The 19,882-nt window shown below is 37.6% G+C and overlaps 1 protein-coding gene across 1 annotated transcript in view; it reads left to right on the forward strand.

Annotated features, from left to right (window-relative positions):
- Positions 1 to 19,882, forward strand: part of EXOC1 (exocyst complex component 1) — a 1,123,278-nt gene that overhangs the window by 764,296 nt on the left and 339,100 nt on the right. Inside the window, exon 12 of the mRNA XM_044062479.1 lies at positions 10,557 to 10,720. Coding sequence (XP_043918414.1) covers positions 10,557 to 10,720 — 164 coding nt within the window. The remainder of the gene's footprint in view (positions 1 to 10,556; positions 10,721 to 19,882) is intronic.

The following is a 19,882-nucleotide window of genomic DNA, read 5'->3' on the forward strand; positions in this document are numbered from 1 at the left end:
CCAACTTGATACATTCCCAAAAACATGTTCCCAATTGCCTCAGTTTTCAAGCATACCTGCAGTCTTTGCTATCTATCAGAGGAAAATTTATCTGAAGTCTGCTTGGTGTATAAAAATGCCTATGCAGGCACTTACAATCAAAAATCCTTACCCTTCTGGACTTTGCATTCTTGGGAGCCATACTGATGTCCTCCCGTTGTTCTTTTGTACATTGCCTTTCCAGACTCTCTTCCCAATCCTTTCTAAACTCCTCTGATTGAGTAATATAGTTATCATGCAGTGTTTTATATGCTCTACCAGTTATTCAGTTTTTAACAGCCGCTTCTGCTAAAAATAATACCAGAGGTCTTGCACTAGGTGCCTTGAGGAAGTGTAGCAGCTGCTTTATTTTTTCCTTGGATATATTTTGGATTGTCAAACACTAAACATCACAGGAAATCTAATCAAATAAGAAGAAAAACACATGCAACATGTAACACCTGAAGAAATTCATAAACTAAACTATTTGTACTGTTTGGTATATACTAGGCTAACGACCACTTGGGCCTTTAATAAGCCCAGCTGCGCAATCCATATGTATCCCTTTAGTTGTTCTGTCGTGAACATTTATATTGGAAAAGGGGTATGTTAGTTTGGATGTTACTGCACATTATTTAGAGAGAGTATGTTAATTTGGACATAATTTACTGACTGCCTCTGTTTATCGGAGACATGGCGTCAGACTCAGACTGAATTTCTGTTTTCCCATCCATAGGTCTAGGTTACGTTTGAATTGGGTTAAAGAGAGACTCTGGAGAGCCTATTGCAGAGAATGTAGATTCTGTGAGATACACATCTGTTTCTCTAATATGTCCTATTTATGTTGCAAACAGCATTTAAATCCCTAGATCTAGTAGTTCTGTTGCTGTTCATTTTGCAGATGTGCAAAAGGTTCCATCAGAGCAGGATCCAAAGATGCCTTGTATGCCACATATGGAGTTTGAGCTGAATTTGTCAGCCATCAAGTTTGTTATATCACTTGACTCAATGAAAGTGATATCATTAACCATCAGTTCAGCACACTGCTGTGTGCCTTTGATGTTTCATTGAGGTTTCAGGCATTGCTATAGAAGTATAACACATCCAAATCAAGAGCCAGCAGACTGTGACAAGCTGTGAAAATTGGTTGTCTGTTTTGCCTGGGAGGCTATCTTGACCTTGAAATTGGGTTTCAAGGGACATAGATGGTGACCTATAGCTGGCTAGGGTATGATATGGGACTTTGTTTGTGGTGATTTGCACATTGAGAAACTCCAGTGCATCATCCTGTTTAACCTGCCTAGAGGTATACTTGTTTATGTAGACTGGGACTCCTCCACCTTTAGTCCCAGTCTGTGTAGGTGATGGTCTAAATGTGTGGAAGGCACTGAAGCCTTGCAATGCCAGAGTACTTTCTATGGATTTAAACAATGCCTCAGTAACAGCACAGTTGTCTATATTGTCCAGGTTGAGAAGAGCTTGTAGGGAGTAGATTTTCTTGTTTAAGCTCCCAGTATTGAACAGTAACACCTTAAGTTTCCTCTGGCTGAATTTGCTGTATTAGAAGGCTTGTTAATTTGGCATTTCCTAAAAAAGGCTCTATGAGGAATGATAAAGTTTTTGTCAGTATTTGGAAGCCTGGGGGGACAGGTTCACACCATCCTTGCAAAGCAATGTGATTTGTTAATGTTATCCTCCCAAGCTGACAAGTATTGTATCCCCCTACAATGACATCAGAAACTAGGCCAGTTATTGAAATCAGTCATGTTGATGAAGGTAGAGTGCTGCTCAATGCATGGCACATACCAGCCTATGACACACATTCTGAGAGATCAGTACTGTCTCTCTTCATGTAGTCTGGGGAGGTATGTCTGTGGTCATTTACACCCACATGAACTGTGATTGAATCATACTTTTACCTGTGATGCAGTGACTTGTGTGTGTGCATAACTTGGCGGATTCTGGCACCAGATAGACAGCTGACCGTTATCTTCTCCTTGCTCAGCTTGGTGAGTAGAGCATCAGCGTGTCCTACAATGGAATCCCCTATTACTAGAGTCCCGAGCAGTGTGCCTGTTTACCTTATGAATTTTGTTTTTGGGGCTTCTCTATGTGTAGGTATATGTGAGATGTTGGGTGTCGCATTTGGTGATTGCTTTTGAGTTTGCCGAGGATAAGTTTTGCATTTGGTAAGTTTAGATAGCCTTTGGGATTTGGGAAGATTGCAGTTAAGTGTCTCAGCACAAGTTAGTTCACGAGTATAGTGAACTCTTTGTATGGTGGCTGTAGTGTGTGTTTTTGACAACCTTGTTGGTATGCAAGATTTTTGCCTTCAGTGAAATTGTGTATATACATCTGTTGCTTACTCTCATGCATACTGTGTTCATAGGTTCATAGGTTGGTACTAGGCTATCAGCCCTAGGGCCTATACAAGCCTAGCCATAACAATTCCCTGGCTATTTCTTCCCACACTATTTACTTCCCTGGACCCCTTTCTAGCAGGGCGACTGACGTGATCCCCGGGGTGAATTTCCTTTCTCTGTCTGTTTCTTTAAGGAATAAATGGTTGTGTGTGTACATAAGACAGTTACTGTATTGTCTCATGATGCTTATATCAGCCAAGCTGGCCACTGAGACGTTTGGAAACTGTGCAAACATGTAATTTGGTGAGCTACTGGGGTGAGTACAAGGAGTTAACAGAGTTACTAAGGGTGCTCTGCGGGGTTAGAGGCTAGACTAGGTTATTTAATACTAAATTGCAGTAGTAGTAGTAGTAGTAGTGCTACTAAGAATGCAAACTATCTTCTCTAAGCTTGTCCACATGCAAGATAGGTGCTCTACACTTGCTAAGTTACAGGGTATAGTTTTAAGGGTAGTTTGGTAGGTAACATTTGCTTTCTAGATGTTTGCATCTGTACAGGGTACTGCTAACTGCTGCTGTGCAATGAGCACCTCCGAGCAAACGCATTGAATTTATCCCAACACTGAAAAAACAGAAAACTGACAACTGAACTATTTGGCCAATAAAATGACTACACTTTGAGCCCTTTTTTATGTTTCCCAACTCATATAGTGTGGAGAAACAACTTCTGCTGTTGGATGATTAATCCCAGTCTTCCAATTGCAAACACTCAGTAAAAGATTCCCACAGGTGCAGTGCTACTACGAACAAACTTGCGCAGTTGGCTAGAATTGCCTTTCAAAAGGCAATTTCAAGGCAGTCTAAGAGCAACAACAGTGAAATGAAAAGCACTTTTTCAAGCAAAATAGCAGTCGAATGTACACATAATTTGAAGAGACACCAGTAATTTCTTTAAGCTAAACAAGTGTAATTGATGCATCAATCAAAAGTACTTAGCCTTGCCTAGATGGCAATGGGTGTCAGTAAAACATTTTGGGAACATAGGCTTGGACACCATGCTTTGCTGGGCTTTGTGGAAATAAGCATAGAGCCTCTCAAATGTGCCAGATTTATGCCAACATTGAAAAAAACAGAAATATGTCTACTGAGCCCTCTAGCCAATAAAATTAGTACACTTTGAGCATTTCTGTGTTTCCCAACTCATTTAGACTAGGCAAACACCTACTCCCACTAGATGATCATTCCCAGTCTTCATAGTGTAAAGCCACAGTAAAAGATTCCCCCCAAGTGCAGTGCTGCCGCAGCAAATTTAAACAATCTACCTAGAAATTTCTTTCAGAAGGCAATTTCAAGGCAGTCTAAGGGCCACAACAGTGAGACGAGAAGTACTTTTTTCAAGTAAAATAGCAGTTAATAGTGGTAATAATTTGAAGAAACAGCAGCAATTACAGATTTCTTATATGTTCCCCTACTCAGATAGACCAAGCCACCACCTACTGCCACTAGATGGAATATCCCAGTCCTCTTAATATACGAACACAAAAAATTGCTTGAGTATGTATGTTGCCACAAAACAACTTTGGCATACTAGTTAAGGTGATTTGAAGTCCAACAGCAGCAAGACAGTTTGAGCAAGTGCAGTATTTTTAGCCTTAATTGCAGAAAAATGCCAAGTAAAACAAGAAATCAGCAGTCGATCCTGGAAGTGTGATTTGTAAATGAAGTTGCTTAACTTTTGCCTGGATAGCATGTGGTGCAAGGAAATCACTTCAGAGGCACAGGCGAGTACACCAAGCATTTCTGAGCTCTGTGAGAAAGAGCCAAGAGCTGTGCAAATGTGCCATATTTATACAGCCACTTAAAATACAGGAAACTGACTTCTAAGCTCTCTCAAATAAAACAGTTAACACTTGCAGCTTTTTTGTGTTTCCCAATTCAAATAGACCAGGCCTCCACCTGCTGCCACTAAATGGATTATCCCAGTCTTCCTAATGCAAAAACACAAAAGGGTTTGCTTGAGAGTGTATAGTACCACAAAACAATTTTAACAAACTAACTAGTCAAGGTGATTTCAAGTCAGACAACAGCAAGACAGTTGCAGCAAATGCAGTAATTTCAGCATTTTATTTGCAGATAAATGCATAAATTAAATAAGAAATTAGCAGTCAATTGCATACATAGCTTCTGGAAGTAGGATTTTTAAATGCAAGTACTTAGCTTTTGCCCTGGATGGCACATTATACAAGGAAACCACTTCAGGGGCACAGGCGAGGACACCAAGTGTTGCTAACCTCTATGGGAATGAATAAAGAGCATCACAAACACTCCAAATTTGTACAGGCACTTAAAACACAGGAAACTTTGTAGAATCCCTTTAGCAAAGCCAAAATTGCATGAATACAACAACTGGGTACCAGTAACAAATTACACAGTAACACTGCCAGTAAATCTACTCAAAGGTGAAGTTTTCAGCAGTTAGCAAACAGTGGAATATCAGATCACTTGAAAATTACTTAAAGTCCAAAAACCTGCAGATAATAGCTGCTGGAAGTGCACTTTTTAAATAGAAGTATTTGGCTTTTGTCTGAATGGTACATGATGAAAGGAAACCTCTTCAGAGGCACAGGCTAGGACGCCAGAGATGGAACGGGATTAATTTAGGACACACTGAGTGTGGCAAGGACACCAAGCAGATGAGAGCTTTGTGAAAATGACAATTGGTAGTAAGAGAGGTTAACTCAAAAGTAATACTGGTTTGCCGAGTGGGGAGTGGGCTCTCAGTATTATTTAGCTGTGTAAAACAGTGGGTGGAAAAAGTACTGAATTAGTTACAGAACTGACAGTAGTCAATCAGAAGGGGATGGAGGGACTTTGGAAGTCAGATTACCATAAGGAGTGGGAGCCAGAGACACTGGCTCTTAAAATGAACAGGAAAAAGTTGGGTGGGTTGGAAAAAAAATACTTTCTTTAAGAAGTCAGACATATCAGACACCATAGTATTTCAGGTTTGCATATGAGCCAAAATGGACTGGAACACTGCAGAGATATATAGAATTAAGAAAGACCAGGATAACAATCCAGTCAGAAAAAGAAATCTGTAACTAGATAAAATCAGATTCAAGAGCTTTTGTAACACAGCTGCCATCAAGACTGTTTATAAATGCTTAGGCCTGCACTTTTAATAAAATTGTCACAGCTAAAAAAACAACATAGTTTGTTTACAGAAAGTTCAGAGATGCTGTAGGTTGTCAAACAAATCAGATACTAACATATTTCAGGTCTACATGTGAGCCAAAATAGCCTGGAACAATACTATGACTCAGTGATATATGCAATTAATTAACAAAATACCATTTTCGCTATCATCAGTATTCAAAAAATGTTATTATTACTCCTAGAATTGTTCGCATTAATAAGAGAAAATCCTTTTCCATTTCAGTTGTATCTTCCATAAACGCCTCTGGTCTTTATATACAGTAAAATAGGTCTCATTTGCATCAGAATGTTGTTATACAGGTTAAAAGAGGTATGATGAAGCTGCTTCATTTTTAATGACTCCCCATTGTTACTTAATCTTAAAGCTAAACATTTGCGCTGGGCTACTTTGTTTAAGTGTCTAATTTCTGCAATGGACCAGACATCTTATCTATTCTTTGGTTGTTAAAAAAGAACCTGCCAAAGCCATCTGAAGTCTTGCCTGATGAGACATCAACTCCTTGACCCAGCAGTATGCTGTCTGCATACAGTTCCCAAACTAGTTATCATGGAGGCAGGCAAAAGCCAATAAGGCCATTAAATCTTACTACTATTCAGGGAAAACATCTTACTCATTGGTGACACACCAATTCCACATCTCCAGACTAGACATGAATAGTGTTACAGTGATCTGCCTCTCTGGGGCCACGGTCATCAACATCGTAATGGTTTTGAAGACCTTTAAATCTAGTAGATATGACCTAGTGCCGACCCACATGTGGATGAGTAATCTTAAACATTTCTCCCTAAGGGACATGTAGAGAGACGTGACAAAGTTTTCTGTACACATGTTAGAGGCAGTGAAGAACGATATGGCACCTTGCCTTCTCAAAGAATTGATGGTACATATTGGGATTGGCTTCAGTAGTTTGACTACATAGTTGGTGTCATAAAAAAGGGCTTCCGTATCTGGCAGTCCGGGATAAGATGGTACATATAGCAGAAACTGCTTGCATCTCTTGTTTCAGGGCTTCTACAGATTTGCTGCTCCCATGGTGTTTTTTTAGGCAGTAATTGCTTACTTGTCCATTTCAGTAAATCAAAGTCAGATCAAGATATCTTTAAGGTGATTCTACTCATTGCTAGGTGTCTTAAAAGACAGATGCCAGAACTTGTATTAATTTACCAAAACTTTGTTTCAGTGCAGTGAAAAACACTCCCTCTATACTTGAGTTCTGTGCCTTTCATACCAAAGGATAACTTTCAGCAACCCCATCACATTGTATACATTGTGGCATTTCAGAGACTGCTCGACTTTGAAATGTTTTTACTGCTGGATCCATTGTATAAAAGGAGAAAGACCTATGACCCAGGCAGTTTGCTTTTGACAAATTTCCTGTGCACTGGAAGAGTTGGCTGTTGATGGAAATTAGAAATGGGCAGGGCATCAGTCTTCAAGGGAAATGTGGTTATAGCACCACGTACAAAAATGGGTGACAGGCTTTGCACTGACCCCACTGAACCTGTAACCCTTGGTATTGTGCAGGCATGCATGGGAGTCGGGATTTAAAGATAAAAAAAACTTATGATGGCTGCTTTAGTGATGGCTGTGTTGTAGCCATACTCTCACCCTGTAAAAGAAAATGAGTAGGTTAGTAGTGGCCACTGTGGTGCCAAAATAATTAAAAAAAAGTGTTCTTACTGCAGACATGGGCACTTTTCACCTTACTTTATCACTTTCATTTTCATCATGAGAAATGTTGATTATTTACCTCTTTCTTTTTAGGAAGAAAAGAGATTTGATGCCACTCTTTACATTTTTTTTTTCAAAATATTGTAGTCAGACTCCATGTAAACAGAACTTGCATCATTCTTGTAACCTTCTTTCAACCTAACAATTTTATTTTATTTTTTTTTTGATCATCAATTGACTTCATAAATCAGAATCATCTTGTTCTTCTCCACTCTGCTCAAGTGTTCTTAAAGCTCATACATATATGGACAGATGTTGTGGTTTCAGCTGTTGCATTATGTGTAGGTTGCTAGTTTGATTTTTTTTTTTTTTTTGTGGGAGGGGAGGGGCAGTTTTTTCCAGGACTATTCTTTGCGGAGGCTGCATGTCCTTCCTTTGTTCGCATAGGTTTCCAGCAGGTACTCCGGTTTCCTCTCACATTCCAAAGACATGCAGTAGGTGGAATGGGCACTCTAAATTGTCCATAGTTTTGTGTGTGTGTGTGTGTGTGTGTGTGTGTGTGTGTGTGTGTGTGTGTGTGTGTGTGTGTTAGTTAGTTAGTACGGCCGGGCTAGCCACCCAGGATTGTAAACCTTGGCTGTCGGTGATTGTCGCTGTTGAAGTGACACCCCAACCTCATGTACAGAAATGGGAAAAAGTCGTGGATGGATGGATCTATTTCCTTATCCAGTTATCTAATAAAGGAGCTTGGTTTTTGTATCATTTTGGCCCAAGTTCTAGAGTACTGATTTTGTATGGTGACTTTCTCACACCTCTTTTGTGTTATGCAGTTGCTGCATTCCAGACTGTAGCTGAAATATTGCTATCCTGTACATTCCTGCATGGCTTTTGACATCTGAAACTTCCCTTTAGAGTACTTCATTGTTATAAGTTGGCTTATTGTTCCCACGTCTGCATCTTTTTTGACTTACAAGCTGTATCGTCTCTGTTGGGCAGCCTTCTTGTTGCTAGCTGTTACTTCTGTTCAGGATATTTTAGCTTGACAGCTCTAATGTTCAAAAAGTTGTACCTGCCATAAAGAAAGGGTTATCTAAATGTGCAGTCTGAGAATTCATTTTGACAATTGTCATCTGATTTGCCTAGAAAAATTCCCTAGATCTTGTATTATATCGCTCTGAACATTGTTTTTTTTGGGCGGGGGGTTCTCCCTTCTTTTATTAGGATATTTTCTTTTGTTACTTTTGCAGTTTACAGTGTTCTTCTCCCAAGCATGGGAAACTGAAGTCCTCAGTTCCAAGGTATGCTATTGCCATACACTAGGAATTTGTGGAGACACAGATTTTTCAGCAGGTATCTCTCTTGCCTGCAGCACTGCAATCCTCCATAGAGACCACTGCGTTGTCAAACTTTTCTTCGTACTTTCCACCAAAATATGTGTATTGCTCTTTGATACATTGTTCCTTTCCCTCATGCTGCTTACTAAATTCAGATTGCTGGTTACATGCTAAGTGCTCTGTATCCATGCCATCAAGCGTAACTGTGTGTGCCTGAGCATTGTGATAAACAGTGGCTCGGAAAGTGCCGTGCTTCTGTGACTTATGAAATCCCATGTTTTGTCATGTTTTCCCAGTTGTTGCAAACTGCAACTAAGTAACTACTGATACTCCTCCACAATCCATCATATACTTCCATTTTGTGGACACCCCCGTGTCTCTTTTTTGACCTGTATTCTATACTACTACATTTGGTTGTGCAGTCCAGATCCCCATCACTGTTTACTGGAGGTGGTTTGCACTTAAGTCAAATTGTATTATTTCCTTTTAGCAGTTAAGAGCCCTTCCATTCATTCTCTTAAATTTTCTCTTACAGTGCATTGGGTCTGCATTTTCTCCGTCTCTTCCCGTTTTATACGCACATGTCAAGTTGCCCTGAGTCCCTCATACCCCAGCTCCTCTACTGCTCAATTCCTGCCATCATGTTATATTCCCTCTGAAAGTGTCCTGCACTGCCTTTTCTTTCCCTGGGTTTTTTCTTCTTATTTTTGTCTTTAAAGTTGGCTCCAGCCATTCTTTTATTTTTCTGTCAGTTACTTTCTGAAGGTATCTGGTTGGAGAACACAGTAGAAGGATTTAAGTGAACTCGAGGTGAGGTAGACAAGAGAGGACCTTCTACCTCTGTATGGTTGACTACTAACATAGAGGGTGGATAGCAGGCTAGCCATAACCTCCTTCATAGAATACTACTAGCTTTAAGTGCTATTATCTTGGTCTGTGGTAGCTTAGACCTGCCATTGCTGCAGACTGGCTTTCTCAAAAATCTGTTGTAATGGGTATGGATATGTAATAGTGTGACATATTTAATTTTGCAGCTGTAAACAAAATAAATTCTCACTGATTGCTTTATTTTTGTATCTTTCATTACACAGCCAATGCTAAACTTACTTTTTTGTTATTTTGTGATGCATTTGTTATTTAGGTAAAACATTATATTATGAGAATGTATCTGCAAGCCTTGCATATTTTTTCTTGATTTTGGAAGTAGGCAGTTAAGTAATACATTCAAGCTGTCTAGTTTAGTACTATTTACTGAAGTGGAATACTAACGATAATTTGCATAAGAGACTGTATAATGAAAATTCTGTAAACAGCATATATACTTAGACTTCTGAGTGTAAATCCATTCTGATGCAAGACATTGCTTTTATAATTGCAAGGAAATAAGTATTTGCATTCATACTAGACTTTGAAGAATTGTCATCTGGATATTTGATATCTTACTGATGCAACAAGAAAATAGTTTACTAAGGTTTGAATAAAAAAGTGTTTAGGGTTGCTGTAGCTGTCAATGGGAAAAGCTGCAAACTACAGTAAGGCAATTTCAGGAAGAGAGCTATTATGAATTCATTGCAATCTCTGCTGTATACCAGTTGCATATTTAGCAGTAATCTGTAGTTGTGATTATCAGTGGAACACCATACAGGGAATATTCAGTAGAAAAAAATGGAGAAGGTCTGCTTGCATGCCTATTAATATAATACCCCCTAGAGTACAGGCTGATCTGCAAACTGGAGAGTCTTCTATGTGCGTGACTGTTTGATTTTAGCTAGATATACAGCCCTTTGTAAGGTGTCAGTGTTCGCCAGAAGTCTTAGAAAAGCAGTAGCTTACAGGATAGTACACAGTATGCAACTAATGCTTGGCTAGAAAGTGAATCTTTATACATCGCTAATAGCAGACCTTGATGTTTAAAGAAAGAACTGAAACTTAAATGTATGTCCTTGTGTGCCAGGTCTCCATGGAAGTGTTGGAAAGCTGACTGGTTCAACTTCTAGTCTGAACATACTTTCGGTTCAAGGATCTGGGAGTCGGAGGTCTCAGTCATCTTCACTACTAGACATGGGCAACATGTCTGCATCGGATCTTGATGTAGCTGACAGAACCAAATTTGATAAGGTAACCCTGTCTTCAGTACTTGTTTCAGAAAATATATAATTTGAAAACAGAGAACCACAGGAACCAGACAGAGCTTCATATATTGCGTCGATGATGTCTAATGTGTTGTCTTTTTCTTTGCATAATCTTATTTTGATGAATTTGAGCTAGCTAAAACAGTTGGATTTTGAATTGTGTTTTTGCCACTAAAACAAGACCATTCTCTAATTTCCAAATCAACTGCATCCATTTGTACAGTTACCTTTCAGTTAATGAAACAAAATATCATTTTGAGGAGAGACTAGGGGAATCAGTAGTTTTTAAATGTGGGTAACAGTAAGGTATGTTCAGACCCAGTACAGGAATGGAAGCTATAAATAGAGAAATTGAGAAGTTCAGGCAAAATGCAGACTTGGGAGTAGAGCAAGGTATAGGATGTATGTAATTATGCATGGCATAAGTACCCCAGCAGTAAAAGAAGCCAGGTGGAAATAATATGATCAGCTTTGATTTGCAAATTATTTCACAGGAAAACAAAGAAACTGCCATGGGGTGAAATTGAAAATGCTATAAAAGAGGGCAATATGCAGGAAGAGGTTTGGAATCAGAATGGTAGGGGTTCTGAAAGACAGAATAAGGCTTAACTGAAGCAATTGAAGGCAGAAGTGAATAAGGGCAGAATTGTACGAACAGTGATTAGCAAATAAGTAGAGAGGTTCCAGGAAAAGTGAATGCTTAGGTGAGGGAACGTAGCAGGGAGAGAATGTCTGAAGGGTTTAAGATAAACTGGAAACTTAGTCGCCCATCAACATTTGAAAGCTTGTAAAAGGGTAGCAAAATATTTGTGTGTTGTATATTTACATATTTGTATTCTAGTTTTATTTTTGTCAGAGGCACATTTTTTACATTTTTAGTAATACATGGGTCAACTTGAGTATAAGACCTAATCACTACCATGAAGTTGCCATATCGTTGGTGTAGAAATTTAGTTGCATATGTCTTTGCTATATAGAGCTATGAATCCCTTGCTTTGTCTTTTTGGAGACCCTACTCATAGTTGTCTTCTGTTATACTTTGTGTTGTGGCAAATAAAATGAATTAATATGATAATATGTGAGTTCACACCTGATCTTGTTTTAGAGGGCCAAGCATATAGTAGAATGTATTGCTAAATATCCCCTCAGTGTTATCTCTTTTTACACTTGTTCACTATCTTCCTTCATAGAGCAGAGCCTGTGGTCACTTCTGACCCCAGTATTGCAGGAGCTCTGTCACAAAGCCCTACACATACAAATTTACTGAGACTTTGTCATTGTTTTATGTATGCATATTTATCATGAGGAACTTTGTTGCATATTAACTTCAGTCAGTTAAATACATGCCTGCTGTGTGAAATAGTAGGACCCCTTACTAAGTTAGCCACTGTCTCCTTTTGCTAGATCAGTAGGCTATACTGCATATGCCAGGTATTTAGTCTCAGGAAATGACAGAAAACTTGTTTTACTTCCACTTCTTTGTTAATTGCTTTGTTCTGGCTGTAATGTGATTGCTGTCCATTATAAATTGACTTATAAATTGACCTGAGTGTAGGAGGTCCACTACACTCAGTTTTGTTGCACTTTCCTACCCCCAATTCCCACCCACCCCCTCTTACTATAATATTATCCTTTCTACATACTCATTTCTCTTGACTCTTTTTCCAAAGCACTCCCAAATCACAGTTCTTCTGCTATACATACACTTCTATTTCTTGTTTTCTGCTTCCTTATTTCTTTTTAATTTTTAACCTCATTCCCAACTATCTTTGCCCCTTCCGTACTGCTTTGCACTGTAACCATTTATAATCATACCCTCCCTAATAGCAGCTGTCTATTCCATCATTGTATCTTTTTATTTTCCCAAATAAACCATCCGTTTTCTTATTTTGACTACATCATTATACTCTAGCCTTTAATACCTTTCTATTCCTTACATTCCAGAAACGATACTAGGACAATCTACTGCTCTTCTTTTATAAACTTGTACTTTTAGCTTCACCTCCTGCAAACATCATCCAATTCCAACTACAGTCCAATCAGTCTACTACATAACATCCCCCTCCCATACCTCAACCATATTACTCTAACTTCTAACCACACCCCCTTTGTCTACAGTACTATCCCACAGTATTTTCACTTATACTGTACCCCCTATAACTGCTTCACTTCCAAAAGCCCTAAATCCCCCTCTACTTCCATTTAAGCTATCTCACTCTACACTAATCATGCTGTTTCTACCTTTTTACCCTAACAACTCCTCAAGCAACACTACTACAAAAGCATACCTTAGCTATTACCTCATCATCACCACTCAATCCCTCCACCACAAGCTTCTCCCAAATAACCCCAACACTGATCTCTATAACAATCTTCTTCTATTCCTACCCTAAAGTCCTCAGTACTAACCACTATATCCTAAAACTAATGTGAGTACCCAAATTATTTGTAACAACTTTAACAACTAAGACATTCTTTCATGGCCTTAAACTTTGCTTGCATTTTCAGTGAGTTCAGCTCTTCCCTTTATCAGGTGCTGGTCTGATAAATAGCTAAAAACAGGAGCAGCTTGTAACATTTTCAGTTATATTTTGCAGCAAGAAGTAATTATTCTTCAGTCTTATTGTCCATGGGTCCACTCCAGAGTTACATATGTCCACTTCTGAAATATTTCTGTGGTTTGAGTTCATTCTATTGTAGAGAGTGGTTTTCTCTATTAGGCTTGATAAAGTTTAAAGGTCCATAACATCCCTGGAAAAGCTAATTAACAAGCGTGAGTACAGAAGGCAAATTCTGCCAAAGTACTTTCACTTACAGTGCATTTTTTTATTATGAGAGGAGCCCCAAGTAACCAATGGGCACTGCATGGCTTTCAAAAAAGAGAACACTGCTTTATTATAGTAGGAATTTGAAGGCTTGCTTACATCTGAAAAAAAATGTGGGATCTTAGCATAAGCATCAGCTCTTAGTCTGGGGGATTCATACACCATCATTCTAAAAAAACAGAAAGCATAGGAAGATGGAGAGAGAGAGAGACAGAAAAAGTTAATTGGGAAAGAGACTGCAGGCAGGTGAGCATGAGGCCATAGTGACCCCACGCAGGCTTGCAGATGTCAGATGTATGGTTCTGCCTTGCATGCTCCCATTCAGTCACCTGGGTATCCTTCCTTAGATCACTGTTGCAGTAATCCAGTACTTGTGGGTTATTCTGTCAAGGGTAGCCTAATGCCCAGTCAGTGTACCAAAGCCAAAAAAAACTCTTGATGCACTATATACATCCGGCATATGACTTCAGCGTACAGACCAATGGGTACACAAGTGGCTGTATGGCTATAAGATCCTCAAGACTATCTTGCTACCAGTCCAAAAGCCGAAGCTTCACTAACATTGGTTTGATTTCCATGTCACTGTGCTGCTACCACTGCCAAGGCTTAGTCAGATAACTGCCCCAGTGGGGAACCTTTTTTTGAAAAATGATTTAGTCATGTCAGCTAAGAGAGAGAATGGAGTGCAAATGTGGAAGGCAAATCACCAACAATGGCCTCCACTGTCAGTATTTGTTTAGCTTATAGGCTGAGCATGATTGCTGCAAATGTAAGATTTGTCAATTATTCATCCCTAAAATTTTTAAAACCATTTAAGCTTCAGTAAATATGTGTTTGGAGACCTAACTTATCAAGCACCTTGTACATAAGATGGTGGAACTCATGGGCTCTTCATGATGGCTGCACATTGAGTAACAGCTTAATTTCATCTTTCCCCATGTGAAAACAGAATCTCAGAAGAGAAAGCTAGTGAACTTGTATTTTGGGTAAATGTCAGTAACTGGCAAGTAAGTGCACTGCCTGGATGCCAGCAAAATAGAAATTCAGAGAACATGAAAGAAAACCATTCACAAAAATTGAAGAAAAAACTGTGACTGGGAAGAATTCTGCAGCTGTTCAGCAAAAAGCAGTACAAGCTCCAGCTTTAGTGCAAGACACAACTTCCAGTAGCCTAGAGGAAAAAAATAAAGCAAATGTACTCACAGCTGATTAAAGTAAAAGAAACACTGATGAAGTATATCAGCTCAGATAACAAAACCTGGAAAAAATGGAAAAAGCTTTAAACATATATTCAGATGAAAAACAAAAAAAATGACCAGGATAACACCGTACTCAGAACCAGGAACTTTAATATCAAACATTAAAATCAGGTTAAGCGCTTTCATCATGAAATGGCATCTTCAGAACCATTGAGTAGTAGGTAAAAAGCAATTAATGAATAAAAAGTCTTATCAAAACACGCACCCAAAAGACAACCAATCACAAGTAGAACTTAGTAAAAGAACTAAGCTAATCAGTATTTTAGAAATTAAAAAAACAGCCAATAAACTTGTTACATATGTGAAACCAGTCAAAATACTAGAAGTGAAAAAACAAGCAATGAGGTAAATACTGTTCATACAGGAAATTAGCTGCACTCGTATCAAACAAAAAATATAACAGTATAATGTATATCATATTCTATAGATATATTCAGATGAGGTGATAAAACTGCAAAAATCAGAGACTGAAATGAAGAAAAGACTGGCTGAATATGAGACTGTTCAAGAAGATAAATTAAAAAAAAAAACAATGAATTAGACAACACATAGGTAAAACCAGAGATTTTTCTTGTACCAGAAAAGCTGGAAGGAACAGGTTGTATTAATTTTATGAAAGCATAAGTAAGCATACTAGACAGGTATTCCACAGCAGGAGTTGTTAATTGAAAGGGCACATCATGTGTATGCTCCAAACTTGGCCATGAGAAAGCAACCAAGGTCTTTAATAATAAAGGTGCAATTCTGCCAGCAGAAGGAGTTGATTCTAATAAAACTGTGGCAGAAGGACAGAGTACTAAAAGTGGAAGACAGAATGTTTGTGGAAAATGATTAATCACTGTACACCAGGTAGAAGAGGAATAAATTTATTCCATTAATTAGGGAATGTCGAGAAGCAGGAGTGAGATTCAAACTGCTGTACACAGCTATCTTCAGAATATTCTTTCCTAGAGAGACAAAATAATTTTTTGATACAGAATATGGTAAAGAGGAAATACAAAACTTTGTCCAACAAAAAGTGAGCTGTGAAACAGAAGGAGATTCTGCTTCTTGTTCTTCTGGTAATAAAGACCATAGAGAGACTGTGCAAGTGAAACCTTTTCCAGTGTTTCAGCAGAAAATGCTTGAGAGACAGAAAAAAGCACAAGAGTCGACTAGAAGAGCTGATAGTACATCGGAAATGAGGTAGAGGCTGGATTTAGGGGATGGATATAAACAGGAATAAAACTAGCAATTCTGAAACTGACAAATAAATGTGGGATTACAAAGCATTAATTATATTTGTGAAGTGTGACAGAACAAGAAAACCTAGAAATATTACACTTTTTTGACATTGTTAAACGTGTAGGGGATTGTAAAGTATATGCACTAATTCATACCATTAATCTTTGGAAGAGCATTTGCTAAAAGAGGGAAAGAGGAGGGAGAATTAACTGCAAGTAGAACAGTAATATTTTTACAGTGCATGATATAATCTGCTTGCTAAAAAGTAAAGTTTTCTCAGTTATTTTTAACTGTAATGGGGATACTAAAGTAAATAGGTGACCCTTTTTTTCCTTTTTTCTATTTTTTCTCTTTATACTTGTTCAGTTTTTAAGAAATGTAGGCACTGCGATGCTAAAGTCTGATCAAAATAGTATGACACAAGAAAAACATTTATTTTGTTTTATTTTATTTATTTATTTATTTATTTATGCATATATGTATGTATGTATTTATTCATTCATTTATTTGTTTGGCATTTGTTTACCTGGAAAGTCCAACTGGGCAAAAAGCCCATTTTCAAGCAGAGGCCCGAGTAGAAAAACTCCATTAGAAACCAACAGTCACACATTATTTACAAAGCATAGTGATAGAAAATTCTAAGGAGAGTCGTAATATACATAAAAGTAAAATACATTGGTTGTCAAGCATTATCATACAGTGGAAAGTTCCAGGAAGGGCATAGTATGCATAACAGTAAAACACATTTGTCAACAAACATTTGCATACTGTGGAATATACGGATTTGTTAAGAGTCTTGTATGGTAGGTTACCATGGTCTAGTTTAGAGATGGTATCTCTGATATATGTAATAACACTTCTTAAGGAACTGCTGAAGGGTTGAGTTTTGTTGAAGATTCAAATACATGAAGCATGAAGAAGAAGAAATTATTAGGGAGAGAGTGAGAGTAGTAAGTTGATCAAGTATTAGGCAGTGAGATGTATAGGGTAAGGCTTGGGAATAAGGTACTGAGGGCAAGTGTTAGGAGAATGTTTGATATGAGAGTAGTGTGGATAGGATGTATACAGAGGGGTGTACCTATTGAGGTAGGGGAGGAAGTAATGAGCATTTAGTGAGGTATGGTAGTTTAGAGTAGGACACTGGAAGTGTTTTGTATGTTTTTTCTCATTCTTATATAGGGGAATGACTGTATTAAGGCCCTTGGTTTTATCTAGTAACAAGTTTTAAGAGAAAGCAAATAAAAAAGAACATTAATTATAATAAAGCGTTCTTCTAGCAAATAAATACTTGTAGAAGCAACTCTGGATCTGATTCTCATGTCTCCATGGAGACAGTCTTGTAAAGGGCAATATAAACAGAATACTTGTGTCTTTTAATGGCGTTCTTTCAATGGCTAGGAGATGATGTTTTTCTGAAAGCATTCAAGTGTTTTGTCATTCTGGTAGAACAATAAAGATAAGACAAAACCAGACAGTACTTAGTAGAAGTGCAAGTTTTACCATGTGTCTTAGCACGGATACCCTTCCTTTTAGGTTATCCCAAGTCTATGTGTGTGTGTGGCTATCAGTTTAGGATAATTGCTCCTATTAGGAGGGTAAAACTTCCAGTATTTGAAGATTTATATAGTTTTGTGTGTTAGTATTAAGTTAATAGGTTTTAGGGATGTTGTGTAGCTGTACTTTTTTTTTGAGAGCTTTCAGTAAAACAAAAAGTTTTGTAAGATGTGATGTAGGCTCAAATTAATATGACAAAAAATGTATAAACAATCAACCTGACAAACATTAATGTGTGTGTGTGCATGTAACAAAATAGCTGGAACTAAATACTTAAAAAAGCTGTTACAAGTAAAAGGAATAATAACTTTTTAATATAGGGATGCTTTCTGTATTATTTTTAAATGTTAATGGTCTTATAGGCATATACAAACAAGAATTAGTAGTGAACTATATTAAAAATGTACAGTGCAAATAGCTGTGCTACAGGAGACGCATTTGGAAAGAAGTGAACATGTGAATTTAATAAAGAAAGGTTTTCAGGATGGTTATTCAGCAGAATACATGGGACAAAGGAAATGAGGAATACTTACATTAATTGCAAAAGGAGATCCAGTAGTGATAGAAAAGGGTAAAAAAGATAATAATGGTAGACTTGTAGTACTAAGGGGCTACTGGCAAGGGAGAGGGATTATACTGGCATGTATTTATATTCCACCTAAAACTGCTGTAATGGAGTTTAAGAATATTCTGGGAGAAATAATCAGTTTTCAGCAGGAAATATTGCTTTTAGGTAGAGACTGGAATTAGATTTGCAGCAGTGAAGATGTGTCCAGGGGGCTCAGAAAGGAAAATATAATAGAGGAGGATATATTTTTGAAGAAATTTATGGAAACATTTGGCATGGAAGATGTGAATTTAGTAGTAGGAGTTTACAGTGAATTTACATATTATTCCCCAAGATGCAAAAACTGGGCTAGGCTTGACAGAACTTACATTTCACAGGAACATGTGCATTTAATTGAAAGTTTTGATATGTATCTAATAACTATATCAGATCGCACAACAATAACAACTAAAATAAAAATGCAGGGTAATAAAATAAAAATGAGATACTGGTGCTTTCCCACCTAGCTGTTGAAAAGAGAATAATTTAAGGAATGGGTAGTAGAAATTATTTGGAAGTTATTAGAGAAGGTAGAAATTTCTTCTGAAAAATATAGCTAGGGACTGGGATAAAATTAAAGTGGAGTTTAAAAATAAGGTGGAAATAAAAGAAAGAGAAATATGTTTAATAAGTAACAAGAATTGTATAGAGGGACTGACACATTTTAAAGTATTATAGAATAAGGGGAATTTCACAACACAAGAGGAAGAGCAATTGCAGAATGCTAAGCAGAAAATTAAGGATTATCTCAATAATATCCATGAGTTTAGAAAGATTGCTGTTAAGCAACTGTTTTTTGATAATTAATGCCAAGAACACAAAAATGTTTAGCGCAACGACTCGGGCAACAAAAAGTAGACAGGGTTGTCACAAACCTTAGGGAGCCTGTAACAAGGAAGATAACAAGAGATCCAGTAGAGGTACTAGAAATATTTTGGAAATTTTATTAAAGTCTGTATAAAGCAGAGAAATGTGGAGATCAAGAAAAGGCACAAATGGAAAGGCTTATGGAAGAATTAAATATGCCAAGTTTAGAGGCAGATGAGGCTCAGTTACTAACAGTTAGGATAGGAGGAGATGAGAAAAATGGTGATGTATAGATAGTATTCCTGTGGAAGTTTGGAAGCTAGGAGGAGATGAGATAAAAATGATGTATAACCAATCCACAGGAAAGTCCTCAGGTGGTTTGGTTCCTCTCTGATAATTTCTATTTAAGCAGAGGAACCAAGCAGGGGTGTCCTCTTTCTACTTATTTTCTTTGCCAGTGGTTCTAAATATAGTAAAAGTAACAAAGAGACTCAAAAATCCAATGATATAATTGATATGGTAGTCCAGAAAAGCTGGCTATATTTGCAGATGATATTATTTTATACCTGATAAAACCAGAAAAGGACATTTAAATGTTGTGGAACATTGTGAGACAGTTTCATATCTTCTTGGGATACAAATTAATGAAGCTAAAACCAAGGCAATAGCTGTAAATTATATACCCACATATGTCTTGGTTCAGCAATTTTAATATTTATGGGGACATGATAAAATGAAGTACTCTGGACTATAGATTAAAAAGGATTCTGGTGTGACAGATGAGGGTATGTGGGAAGAGACTAAACAAAAGGCAATACAAAAATGGAGAAATTGGAAACGGTTATATTGATAGCAAGATACAAGCAGTTAAA

Source organism: Protopterus annectens, chromosome 2.part1 (genome assembly GCF_019279795.1).
Source record: "Protopterus annectens isolate FY-2018-M chromosome 2.part1, PAN1.0, whole genome shotgun sequence".
Taxonomy (NCBI): Eukaryota; Metazoa; Chordata; order Ceratodontiformes; family Protopteridae; genus Protopterus; species Protopterus annectens.